The 14,206-nt window shown below is 39.4% G+C and overlaps 1 protein-coding gene across 13 annotated transcripts in view; it reads left to right on the plus strand.

The window, feature by feature from the left end:
* THRAP3 (thyroid hormone receptor associated protein 3) overlaps positions 1-14,206 on the plus strand; it is a 69,917-nt gene that overhangs the window by 49,967 nt on the left and 5,744 nt on the right. For all 13 annotated transcript variants that reach the window (XM_065577184.1, XM_024104222.3, XM_065577180.1 and 10 more), the window contains 6 exons: positions 2,192-3,097; positions 4,888-5,628; positions 8,577-8,749; positions 9,327-9,438; positions 11,237-11,321; positions 13,607-13,791. In XM_065577184.1, the coding sequence (XP_065433256.1) occupies positions 2,192-3,097; positions 4,888-5,628; positions 8,577-8,749; positions 9,327-9,438; positions 11,237-11,321; positions 13,607-13,791 (2,202 nt within the window). The remainder of the gene's footprint in view (positions 1-2,191; positions 3,098-4,887; positions 5,629-8,576; positions 8,750-9,326; positions 9,439-11,236; positions 11,322-13,606; positions 13,792-14,206) is intronic.

Consider the following 14,206-nt stretch of genomic DNA (forward strand, 5'->3'; position numbering starts at 1 on the left):
GTGTAGTGCGATATCTTAGGGAGAAGAGACTAGAAAATGAATCTGTGTTTAGGGAAAAAAATTGGGGACATCATTTTGCTTTCCATATCCCTTGGTGGTTTGACTTGTATTCTGTGCTCTTCCCCCATGTTTGCTTCTGGTTAGTCTTGTGTACTTAACTTTTGTTTGTAGGATCAAGTATGTTGCTGTTTCTTTTCATTTTTGACTGTTGTAAAAAGAGTGGAATTGCCAGAACTTGAGAACAAAGTATATTAAATTAACTGGCTAGCTATGCAGTGCAAAAGACTTCAAAAATAATTCACTTCTGGCACATGTATATTGTATTTTGCATACTGCATCCTTTTTAAATGATTTCTTGTAAACAGTCTCTGCAGATTTTGGAGTGAGATTTTCATGTTCCATGCCTCAATAAAATGACAGAATGGATTTTGGAAGCAGCATGCAACAGGTCCCTCACTAGTAATTGGTAACAAATGCAGTAGGCGCCCGGGGACGGGGAGCATGTGAATTCTGCTTAGTGCTTTTGAAGCACTTCTCTTAATCCGTTCATTTTCACTGCCTGCATCTGCATGTGCCTTTCCTTCTTTCTTGTGTTGATACTGTTTTCGAATGAGGTAAGTTGCATTGTTTTCTTGTTTTGAATAAAGGAGCACAAATTCTATCAGGAGACGATTAAGCAATTTATATTAACGCAGTTTCATACCAGATGTTACTAGTGCTGTAACATAAGCTGTTGCCTGTTAAATATTAGTGTATTTGATAGTTGGACAAAAGAGAACCTCATTTTAACCCAATTAAAAGTGAGATTGGACTTTAAGCTTTAGAAACTTCAGTGGCAGTGTTGTGTACAGTTACTAATATTTTGGAGAGAGAGCTGTAGAAGTTGATGCCCGTCAGGATAAGATATCTAAATACTGTTACTGCCAGAGTTAGTCAACTCTTTAAATAACTGGAACTTTATTAATACAGTAAGAAAAGTGTTTTAATGTTTGCAGGAAATATGCATCATCATAAACAATGAGTGAGATTTGCTGCCGGGATTTTTAACCCTGTGTAGTGTTGAAGTTTTCTTAATATTTTACAAGAACATAGTTGCTCATACCCTTCCCTGTCAGTACAACTTTGCAGTTGTCCAGTATTCATTAAGTACATTAACCTGATTAATCCTGAGTCATGATGCTACTTTTAAAACTGCAGCTACTTCAGTTGTTTAAATACTTGATAAAACTAAGCGGGATCTAATTATATTGGAAAAACACCTTGTACTTCTCCAGCTCTGATCAGCACTTACATATCCCCTGAAATGTTGTGTTCTTTAAATCTGAACACTCCCATTTAGCCCTAAATTCCATTCTCTTCCTTCTTCCACTAATAACCTGCATGCTCATATCGACCCCTTGAAAAGCAAGCTGACGTATGTTGATAAACAGTGCCATCATGTGGCATCAGGCTAGGGATACATTAAATGCCTTAGGCAATCTTTTCTTGATGTTCTGTCTTTATTTTACTTGATGGAGATCAAGATTAAGGACAACAGCAATTCATGTATGGTTTGAGATTAGAAATATAGAGAAGTCAGTCATTGGTTTTTCTCTTCAGTGCTACCATTTTCACTTACAAGTGTTGAAGTTCATTTAATTTCTCTGGCAAGGAAAGGTTTTTCCTCTTGAAATCCTGTTTAAAATTAAAAGCATATGAGATATTTGGGGGCTGCAAAGAAGGGAGAGTTCAGTCTGTTACAAGAGACAGCGCTGGCCTTATGGGTAGAAATGCATTCCCGCCATGCAGCAGACCAAGGATTAGAGATAGCCGTGGCATTCTTTGAACTGTGAACACTGGACACTTGAGACACATGCCGCTTGGATTTCTGACGGTGGGTACCAGCCATGTTAGTCCGAGGACAGTCAGAACAAATGTATCCCTATCATGGTCTCAGCCGTGGTTCTAAGGAGGGTGGTCTCCTGTCCAGCTGTAGTTCAGATATCATGAAATTACTGCCAAGGATTGTGTATGGATGGGGCAACGGTGTTCACTGGGAGAAAAGGTGTAGTGTTCACATGAGCAAAGGAAAAATCACTTAAGGGGCTGTGAACCCTACACAAAACCAGTAAAATAACATTTAAAACTCTTTTTCAAATAGAAGGCTGCATTGAGGGAAAGAGGTTTCCAAATACTGTTTTTTCTTTTTCAGTTCTAGGTCCCGTTCTAGGTCATATTCTCCGTCTCATAACAGAGAAAGGAACCACCCAAGAGTGTATCAGAGCCGGGATTTCAGAGGTCATAACAGAGGGTACAGGAGACCATATTATTTCCGTGGGCGGAACCGAGGATTTTATCCATGGGGCCAATATAACCGAGGCGGCTATGGAAATTACAGGTCCAACTGGCAAAATTATCGCCAAGCCTATAGCCCTCGTAGGGGGCGTTCCCGATCTCGATCGCCAAAGAGAAGGTCTCCATCACCAAGATCAAGAAGCCATTCTAGAAACTCTGATAAGTCATCTTCTGATAGGTCAAGGAGGTCTTCATCTTCCCGGTCTTCCTCGAACCACAGCCGAGTTGAGTCTTCCAAGCGTAGGTCCATAAAGGAAAAAAAATCCTCTTCCAAGGACACGCGGGCATCACAGGCTGCGGGAGATAATCAAGGTGATGATTCGAAGGATCAGCCATTTTCGGGAGGAGCTACTCAAGATGTCAAGGTGTCTGAGGGGTCAAAGCCCTGGCAAGACATGACCACTTACAGCACAAGTTCAGTGTCAAGAGTGTCTGCCGTGCCTGAGCTTAGCCCAAGAGAGCGCAGTCCTGCGCTAAAAAGTCCTCTCCAGTCTGTTGTGGTGAGGCGCCGTTCTCCTCGGCCAAGTCCATTGCAGAAGCCCAGTCCTCCACTGTCAAACCCCTCACAGCTGGGGTCTGTTTTACAAAGCAGTGCCTCGTTTCAGACAGGCTCACATCAGGGTCCATTTGACCATGGTTCATCAGGATTGAGCCCAACAAGGAAGAGTCCTGTGTGTAAAAGTCCCACGACAATCGGTTCAATTTATGGTGGCTCGCAGAAGGAGGAAGCAGCAGCTCCTGGTGGGGCAGCCTTTTCAAAGAGGCAAGTTGTGCATTTTTCCTTTGTGTTCAGTTCATATGCCAGGTACTCTTGGGGAGGGAGGGGAGAGAATTGGGGAGGTGTGTGTAACTCTCATTGAGTGGTAGAGTGGTAGGCCTTATTCTGCATTATAGGAAATAGTTCTCTAGTTTTGTTTTCTTAACATCATAACTTTGTTAGTGTTGTAAAGATTACATAGATACCCCAGAATTCCCTTTTGAACTTGGTTATTTTTATAAATTTTTAAAGTGCTCAAGGAGCTTTTCCAGTAATTTGATTTTTTTTATTAAATTAGTCTAAAAATTGTCACATTCCTGAATCACTGCATATAACTTTTATATATATATATATATATTTGTGGTTGTATATTCCCTAGCTCACTTATGGTTAATTACTTATTTGGGGGCATTTCCCAATTTTAAATGGACATTAGAGCATTAAAAATTCAGTTGGTGCTGCTGATGCCAGACTTGCTGATTTTGGGGGAAGAGGTGCAGATGCAACTAAAACCTTCACTTGCAGAAGGCTTGTTTGCTTGCTTTTGGGCACTGTCAAGTTTAACAGACAAAATATAGATTCCCTCTTGAAATCTATCCCAGAGTTGGTAGGTTTGTGGCTCTTGGACTTCAGCAAATATTATAAGTTTGCAAAGGGAAAAATGTTGTTTAAGTTTTTTAAACACACAACTTACTGCGTATCCTAATAGAAACAAACCAATACAAGCACTGTGAGAGCCATGGTGCAAATGCATTGGGATAAATTTTATGTATGATTGGAATCAGGAAAAAAAAGATCTTCAGTACAGGAGTATCTTTCTAGTCTGGTCCAGTCAGCAGTCCCAAACCCCTGACAAGTGTCCTTCTGATTAATTTCATTTTAAAGGACCTCCTCACTCAAAAGGTACTGTTGTGTTCTCAAATGGTCCTTAATCATTTTCATTTGTCTCTGTTCATTTAAGATTATTTGGGGCAAATTCTATTAATTATCAAAGACCTCTGATATTCGTAGAACTAGGTCTTACTCCACTCTTGACTTTTAAAATAGTGTGTTGAGGTGCTTTAGACTTAACCCACCACTATCCCATTGAAATATGTGCTGATAATCTTTCACCAGCATACTTTTAAACTTTAAATTGGTTTGGGGGATTGTCATTCCCAGTACTAGAATAAAGTGTCTGTCTGTTCTCCCAAGAGAAGAAATATTTTTCCCATTAACCTTTTTTTTTTTTTTTTGCTTTTATTTGTGTTTACAGTATATGAAATGTTTAGCTTTCCTAGGAAACTTGCATCCAAAATGTGACGTAGCTTTTGAGGCATTTATTTCCAGTGTGTTGTTTAAAGCAGAACAGTCCAAGTTGAAAGTTTTGATGTGTTAATTCTTCTGAATCAGGTTTGTAAGTGACTAAACAGATTGGGTAAGACCTTAATATTTTCCTTAGAAAATATAGGTAAGTTGGTTCTCTTTTTATTTGCTCAAGAAGAGCTTTTGCTGTTCCACTTTGCTCTTGAACCTCACATCATCCATTTTGCATACCCATCTTCCAGCACGTTTGCTGAATATATTAAGACCTTATTCATATCTTCTAAAGTAAAAATTTGGGTAGCCTGCTTTACATTTTACCTTATTTATTAGGGACCAGAGAGAGCTTTCTGTATGTTTTTAAGTCTTGGCATTTTTAAGACTTGTTTGTTTGCTTTGAATTTTAGGAATTAAAGACTCTTGTCTATACTTTAATAAGAGAATTGCTTATATGTGTGTGTGTGTGTGTATGTGTGTGTTTGTTTTTTAAATAGGTATTTGGAAGAACAGAAGACTGAGAATGGGAAAGACAAGGAACAGAAACTAACAAATATTGAAAAGGAAAAAATGAAAGAGAAGGGAGGCTTCTCTGAGTTGGGTTTAGCAGATGGCAAGACGAAATCAGACCTGTACACCTCCAAAACTGACCCTGAAAAGCCTTATCGCAGCAGCCAGTCTCCTAAACGCTATAAGTTTCGGGATGACTTTGAGAAGCTGAAGATGGCTGAGTTCCACAAGGAAGGTCATTATGGCAAAGAGGAGATGGATGAGCAGGATAAGAAAGACAAGGCAAAAGGCCGAAAGGATTCGGAGTTTGATGATGAGCCCAAATTCATGTCTAAAGTGGTAGCAACCTCCAGCAAAAATCAGGATGAGGATAGGCCAGGTAAATGGGAAGGCGTAGTGTTCTTACCATCTGCAAAGGAGAAGCAAAGGAAAGCTGAGGAAATGGAGGAGGATCCCTATTCTGAAAGATCGAAAAAGGAAGACAAGCTAGCATCCAAGAGAGCAGAGGCTGGTCACAGGGGGTTTGTTCCCGAAAAGAATTTTAGAGTGACCGCTTACAAAGCAAGTCAGGAAAAAAGTACTTCACCACCTCTGAGAAAGGCCTCTGAGAGTCGGGAGAAGCCAGGAACCAGAGGAGATGGTTTAGCCACTGGCAAATCCTCCTTTTCCATTACCCGGGAGGCCCAGGTCAATGTCCGAATGGATTCCTTTGATGAAGATCTTGCACGGTAAGGATTTGCCTTTAAGTTAAATCTAGGTAGTGGCTTCACTATCCTATTTTTCCCCCCTCCCCACCTTAACCCCTTGTGGATCTCTCTAAAATGTAGGCAGGTTAAATAAAGAATATTGTACAATCCGCTACCAACACGTCATTTGTCACAGAGAGCACATGCATCTCTAAATGTTAACACACCAATATGACTCTCCGGTATGGAAGGTGAATCATGTTATCCCCATTTTGCAGATGGAGAAAGTGAAGCATAAAGTTTAAGTGACTTTCCCTCAGCTACACAGGAAGTCAGTGCAAAGAGACTAGTTTAGAACTTGGGAGTTTCTGGATCCCAGTCCTTCATTCAGACCACACCATCCCGTGTTCAACAGTAATCAAATTCTGCTCCCCACTGTCCAGAGCTACACTGTCAGCATTACAGCTTAAAAAATGTATGTTTGTAGGGCACTTTGTTCCTCTTCTCAATATATGGTAACATTGCTAGTGAGATCCTAGAAGCTCCAAAAGCCACTTAAAATTTTCTGTAAAGCTCTGGTGCTTCAGGAGACCACTAGGGGGATGCTCAGTAAAGTTAGTTCTGCTAAAGGGAAGAGCTACTCGTCAATAAATGTCTGTTTGCTCTGTGGAACACGAGAGGGAGGCTAAATCTCAGCAGGAATGAAGAGAAAGGAACTAAGATGGCTGTTAATGGCATGTGAGTCAGATGTGAGGACATGCAACACAGGTTTTAGGGATTAATATCTGAACAGTACTTTGAACATGCAATTAACAATAAGCGATCAGAATGATCATTACGGCGTTAGAATGCAGTTTGGATGTGCTTTAAAAACAGCCTTTTCTGAGCCACACGATTGGCTTTGACTAAAGCAGTTCTGTACACGAGGTGTGTGCTGTGGAGATGGGGAGGTTCTATTCTGCAGCAGCAGCGTGGATGACAAACCCTCACTTTAAAATCAGACTTTATATTAAATGCATTTTTCTTTTTAAAAATCAGTTTAAAATTAATTTTGAAATTATGACAACCTATGTTAAGGCCTAGATTTACTATAATCTGTTAAAATAATGTAATTTAAATACTGCATCAGTGAGCCCTCTTCAGTTTTAATGAGTTAAAGGGTGTCGCTTTTTTATACAGAATCGGGGGGGAAACAATATTGTGTACTGCATTAAGGATCTGTATTTTCATTATTTTTAGTCTGGAGAAAACACTTTCAGCTAGTGCTTTTGGTTTCTGTTGGGCTGGAAAGCATTTACTTTAATTACTTTTGGTTTCAGTGTAGTTAGCAGGCGTAGCGAGACAGTTGTCTTCTGTTGGACTAGTTCATTCAAAGATGAAAAATCCATTAAGAGCCAAAAAAGTAGGAAAGCTTGTTTTCCTCTTCTTGTCTATGGATAATAACCTGGTGGGAGAGAATAAGATCTACTAGTTCTAAGAACTTGAAGAACATGGGACCAGAGTTTCAAAGATCTATAGGTGCCTACTGGGTTTACAAAAGCATTTAAGCACCCACGGTACCTAACTCCAGTTAACATCAGTGGGAGACAGGTGCTTAACTCCCGTGCTTTTGTAATCCCATTAGACACTTACCTGCATCTTAGATACCCTTTGAAAATCTGGCCCTTGGTGACCATAAGCAATCTGTTCACTCACTACAGTTTATTCTTCCTTTGTTTAGTCAGGTTTAAAAGCAAAACAAGTTTTGATAAACTTTTTTCTTATGTATCAGACACATTTAAGGGAGCTTTATTTAATCAAAAAACAATTCTAAAATGCTGTTTTTGTGCATTTTTAATTGAATTTCAGTTTTCATCCAAATACAGCTTGACACAAATCCCACGTAAAAAAATTAGTATCTAGTATGTAAGAAATGCATCAGTCACCATTTTATAACGTAATAATGTAAGAATCTGAACAAAAGTAAGTAATGCTATATAATTGCTTAAATAAATGTGTATAGATACAGTGTATCTTCCTGGTTAGTAAAAAGTACCAAATTTAGTGTCAAGGCTATATTTAGTTGTAGATCAATGTGTTTTAAAGGTCCAGTCTCATTGGTGAGTTATTTTCTTAAAGAAAGGTTATACTGAAGTACAAATGTAGAACAAGATTAAAATCAAAGTTTCAAGTTCCGGCTCAGTGCTTTAAATCACTTCGGTTTAAATCAGTCCTCTCTGTGCTGCAGCAGGGCGATGGTGACTGCTGTTCTTCCCCAGGAATGTAGGGGTCGGGGGTATCCATGATGTGATGGGAAGGGTTTGACTTACATACAAGAACTGGGATGTTGGTTGAGCAATACTGGACAGTCAGCTCTCCTGTTTCTGAGCAACCTTTTGTTACTGGTACTCTCTCATCCTCAGCGTGGGTCTGATTGCCCATTGTGATGAGGCACATTTATTATTAACAGATTCTAGGGCAATATTAAGGTCTTACCCAACCTTTTTCAGGGCTTTGAAGATCTTTCTTCCATCTTCTGTGGTTGCCTCCACTGGTTTTGGGATATTTAACACACTTGGGCATCAAATAAATGATGGCTGAGAAGAGCTTCTGGGCCTGGTCCTATCCAGTTCTCTCTACTGCTTCTGAGATTAAAATCTAGCCACAGATGTTGGAGGGGGAAGGAAAAAGTAAAATATACTTCTTCCTATATGAGGCTGATGCAGATAGCCCATCATTTACATATTGTAACAAGATCTGGCTATAAATAGGGAAGTTTGTGATGAACCTTGCAGAAAAGAGGAACCCATAGTTCAGAAGCCATATAAGGGGGCAAACACAGAACCATTGAAAATTGTATTGCAGATGACTTTCTAGTAGTACATAAAATGCAGTGGCTGGAATAAGTCCAGTTTATTGCTTTGAAGGTTGTCAGCTTGCAGTCTGAAAGCTGCTTTTGTTTAGGTTGCTTTTATGATGGTTATATTTTTAAAATGTATGTTCTTTTCTAGTCCAAGTGGTTTATTGGCACAGGAGCGGAAGCTATGTCGTGACTTAGTACACAGCAACAAAAAAGACCAGGAGTTCCGCTCCATTTTCCACCATATACAGTCAGCTCAGTCTCAGCGAAGTCCTTCTGAATTGTTTGCTCAGCACATAGTGACTATAGTCCATCATGTAAAAGGTGAGTCAAATGTCCACGCATTCTTGGTTGAAAATTCACCCCTTGCTTCTCCACCCCACTATATCCGTTCCTTGGAACAGTGTTCCATTCATGCTAGTTAATTACCCAAGAGAATTGCTGACCAACGGGACAAGTGCTAGAGTAGAATAGCAACCACGTGGGATGTTTTTCCCCCAAGTTTTTGCATTTAGCTGTAGGAGGAGATGGGGGAAGGCTGTCTTGCCTACCCTCGAAACAGCAAAAAGCAATACTCTTGCTGCAGACTGGCATGGGATCTGCAGATATTTAGGGTATTCTAATGGATTTGCATAAATTTAGTTTTTGTTTTAAAAATATGTTCATTGTTAAACAGATTTGGGGCAGAATTCACCACTGACACAGGCATGCGCCATTTCTTTGATTTCAAGGGGGTGGTCTCCACTTTTGTTAGACCCATTGACTCTCATCCGTTTGTCCTCTGACTACACATTTTTACTTTCTGAATCCATTGAAGACATGGTGGTAGAGCTCACATGTCTTTTCCGAAAATCTGACTTTTCTTAATTGTGCGATGTTTCTTCATTGAAAACCCCAACAGAGCATCACTTTGGGTCTTCAGGAATGACACTGAATGAACGCTTTACAAAATACCTAAAGAGAGGAATGGAGCAAGATCAAGCTAAAAACAAGAAGAGCCCTGAAATCCACAGGTGGGGAGTATTGTTTTAATGTTTTTTCTAAAGCTCCAGGGGTATTTTAAAAATATTAATAGTTAACTATGGGGCATAATTCAAAAATACAAAAGAGGAGCCAACAGTAAACAAAACTTATCAGCCATCTAGTTAGGAACATAGTAATTGCCATACTGGGTCTTGGACAAGGTCAGTGATTTTGTCTAGTTCAGTGGTTCTCAAACTGTGGGTCAGGACCCCAAAGTGGGTCATGATCCCGTTTTAATGGGGTCGCCAGGGCTGTCATTAAACTTGCTGGGGCCTGGAGCAGAAGCCAAAGTCCAAGCCCCACTGCCCAGGGCTGAAGCCCTCAAGCTTCGTCACCCCCCCGGCTGGGGGCTCAGGCTTCGGTCCCTCTTCCTGCCTTCTTGTAGTAATTTTTGTTGTCAAAAGGGGGTCGCAGTGCAATGAAGTTTGAGAAACCCTGGTCTAGTTTGATTTCCATTCTCTGATAGTACCAGTTGATTCAGAGGAAGGTGTAAAAAACCCTATAAGGACAACTATGGAATAATCTGACTCAGAAAAGGTTGTTTTTAGTCCTTTTTAGATGGCTGAGGGCTCTGAAGCATGAAGGCCTATAGCCCTTATCAAACTGTTTTGATGATGTCTAATGTAATTGCATGTTCATGTCACAGAAATGCCTAATTGTCTTTGAGTCGTGCTAGCTCCAGGCTCCTAGTTTGAGGAAATAAATTCCACAGATTGATTAGTCCTTTAAAAAAAAAAAAATCACATATACATTTTTACTCTCTCACCTTTACATTTCTCCTCTTTCAATTTTATTGAATGTCCCCTTGTTCTTGTTTGGTCTTATCACACACACAATTTTAAACCCACAAAAGTAAGTGACAACAGTGCCTCTATAACATGGCTATTCCCAAATTTATATTAATTTATCTTTTTAAAATAGCCCCTACTTGTGTTTCTGCCTAAGTATTGTTGTTTGCACTGTATGTGTGGTCATAGATTCTAGGACTGGAAGGGACCTCGAGAGGTCATCAAGTCCAGAAAATAATTAATGGAGATATCCCATCTCCTAGAACTGGAAAGGACCTTGAAAGGTCATCAAATCCAGCTGCCTTCACTAGCAGGACCAAGTACTGATTTTGCCCCAGATCCTTAAGTGGCCCCCTCAAGGATTGAACTCACAAGCCTGGGTTTAGCAGGCCAGTGCTCAAACCACTGAGCTATCCCTCCCCCCCATGGATAGTCATCCATGCTATTCTCCCTCCCCCCCATGGATAGTCATCCATGCTATTATCTAGGCACAGAGAAGTGTCTCTAGATTTTCAGCCCAAACCCAGTTTAAATTTGCTGGTCTCTTTTTTGTACATAAATATAACCTCTTTACCATATTTGCAATCTGCTAGATAACTCTTTCTTTGGAGCTGTTGGGCTTTGCCATTGAAGTAGGCAATGAAATATTGTACAAGAGACCTGTGATTTGTGGGGGCCAGCACAGTAACGCATGGTCAGCAGCTGCCCAGTCAATCATGGGTAAGAAAACCACATGACAAGGACTTTTAACACACTAATGATCAGTTCATTAACACAATGCACCTGTTCCGGTCTGAATATCAGGATTGTGTGTTACTCAGTATGCATAGCTCTCACTTCCAGGGCGTAATGGCCAGCTCAGCTTTGCTCTAAAAAGCAGGATAATGTGTATATTTACAGTAGAGAAACTACCTGTTTTAAAATAGAATTAGGGTTCGGAGAACTTGGAGTACAGTTTATGGGAAGGCTGTAATAGCTTCATTCTCTGCTTTATTTTTAGGAGGATAGATATTTCTCCCAGTACTTTCAGAAAACACGGGTTCACTCCAGAGGAAATGAAGAGCACCAGAGAGCCTGGCAACAAGGTGAACTGTTGATCTGATCAATAATTGAACCAAATGAGTGCATTGGGCATGAACTTAACAGTGATGTTTTTGTTTAAATTACTCTCTACTTAAGTTTGTGTTTTTCTTTTAAGGATGGGCATAATTCTAAAAATGAACTACAAAGGGTTAATTTTTATTAAAAATGTATCAACAACCTTTGTGAAGTGGTTAGAATATGGTAAATGACCCCAAAGTCAATTGAGGTGAGCTTGAGAAAAAAAAAGAGGATATTTGGAACAAGTGCCCATGATGAGAGAAGAGACTTTTTGTGATATTTTTCTGCTTGTAAGTATTATTAAATCAATTGTATACATGCGATATTTCCAACCATGTTTTCAAAAGACATGCATGTCAAAAAGGAAAGTAAAAATAAATCCATATCTAAACCAAATACACTATTACTAAGCAGATAATAAATCTTGTTCTAACACTTTACTGTATCATTTCTGTTGATTGCTGTTGCTTTAACACTCAGCACCTGTTTTGATAGAACAGGCTCCTGGGAATCCAGTATATTAGCGATTTTGATAGAACAATGTTAAGCCATTATACAATCTATAAGCAATCATAAAAATGGATTAACCTAAAATGTTACATTTTGGGGTTTTTAACCTTTGTTTGTTCAACTTCATACATATTTACAGTGACGAGATTTAAACAGTCCTGCTGAAACCTTACTTGTTTCATATATTTGTTTTTGATTTTTTCCAAACACACTTGTGGCTTGACATGGACGATGGTGAGATGAATTTGATGGGCCTGATCTCTGAGCGCCAGCTTGGCAGTGTGTATAAAAAAACATGGTTTTCAAACAGCTCTCCAGCCCTTCATGAAACAGATGTGCCCTCACAAACGCAAATAGGTGTCTGCTGCGCTGCATAAGGTTGCTGCCGCTGATTTTGTCACTTACCTATCAACCATCGTGTTGGGAGCATTTTTGCTCTGAGTAACAGTTAAAGCCCTTTGCCTGGGGAAAGCAGAAGAGCAAACAATACAAACAAAGCACCAACTCCCAGTCCTGCTGCTAATTGAAATTAATCTTTATTTAAACAAAAAAGTGTTTAGAAATTCATGTAAGTAAAAATTTAATAGCTAGAGAATTACTAATCCCTGTTTTTATTTAATTCAAGGCAAATCTAATCATCTGGTGCATGTTGCGAATCCAGTCATGCAGTTCCCAAGCATAGCACTGTGTGCAAATACTCTCTAGAGTCTGCTCAGTTAACCCAATAACTATTTTCCTTTTCCAGAGGAGAATTTCTTAATTGGAAAAAAAGACAAGTGTTACACACCCAGAAAATTTCCTCTTAACTAAATTTAAAAGATTGTACCTAGTGTTGAAGATTTTTCTGCATACAATTGACTATGCTATTCTTGACTATACCTTTTCTGGTTATTGGCTATTTTCTCTTCTCTTCATAATGTAACTTAATAGACCTGCTAGGCAGACACATGGAGGGGAAAATCTTGTGTAGAATGCCCCCTTGTTCTGTGAAATAAAGTTCAACTGGTGTGTCATTCATAGAGACGATCGCTACTAGTAAGGATGTTTGGTTTCGATTGACAGTGATTAAAACAAGATTCCGAGAACGTTCATGATATTTCCCAGAATAAATTCAACAGCTGCGTTTCTCTGGCCTCTGAGTAACTCCACCACTTGAATTAGTAACCGTGATGTTAGCATCACATCTTCCAAGTGGCAAACAGCTATTGCCCCTCTCTCAGTGCTGCCTTCAGGTCTAGCACTTTAAAATTTCTCCTGTCATTCAGGGAGATGGATCTGATCTGTCTGAGGAGGGGGAGGAATTCTGTTATTTGGTAGCAATCCCCTGGGGGACATGAGAAACATAAAGAGCTAGGGCTGCATGTGCGCCTCATTTGGACTTGACTTCCCATTAGAGGACCATTAGCTGCTAATGTTCTCAATTTTCTCTGGTTGTGATACATAACCCAAGTTAGTCTTTGGTTTCCTGATATGGTTCCCTTCTCCTCCCTCCCCCCACCCTCCCCACCCCGACTATCAGTGTGTGTTTAGACTGTTTTAAAAAGGGAAAGTATATATAATACAATATGTAGGAAAACAGAAGACTTCAAATGAAGATGTTATATTCTTGTAGTGAATCATTCTGCATTTTTGAATGGTTGGTTTATAAACTCATGCCCTCCAGAAGTCTCTGCAGACAGTAGCAAAGTAAAGGTGCTGAAGTCTTTGATAAGCTGCTAAATCTTTCTGTTAAACTCTCACCCATTCCCTGCTTTTGCAGACTGAAGGGAAATATAAAGACGACCCAGTTGACCTGCGCCTTGATATCGAACGTCGTAAAAAACATAAGGAAAGAGATCTTAAACGAGAGAAGTCGAGAGAATCCGTGGACTCAAGAGATTCAAGTCATTCAAGGGAAAGATCAACTGAGAAACCAGAGAGAAGTCACAAAGGGTCAAAAAAGAAGTATGTATAGAAGGCTAATCTTCACTTCCTTATTGCATGATCCGTGCCACTTTTATTGTGATTGGAAACAAGACCTTGCATTATGCAATTGATAGTATGTAGGGCTGTCGATTAATCACAGTTAACTCGCACGATTAACTCAAAAAAAAAATTGTGATTTAAAAAATGAATCGCAATTAATCGCACTGTTAAACAATAGAATACCAATTGAAATTTATTAAATATTTGGATGTTTTCTACATTTTCAAATATATCAATTTCAATTACAACACAGAATACAAAGTGTACAGTGCTCACTTTATATTATTTTTTATTACAAAAATTTGTAAAAATGATAAACAAAATAAATAGCATTTTTCAATTCACCTCATACAAGTACTGTAGTGCAATCTTTTTATCATGAAAGTGCAACTTA

The sequence above is a fragment of the Chrysemys picta genome, chromosome 23 (genome assembly GCF_011386835.1).
Source record: "Chrysemys picta bellii isolate R12L10 chromosome 23, ASM1138683v2, whole genome shotgun sequence".
Classification (NCBI taxonomy): Eukaryota; Metazoa; Chordata; order Testudines; family Emydidae; genus Chrysemys; species Chrysemys picta.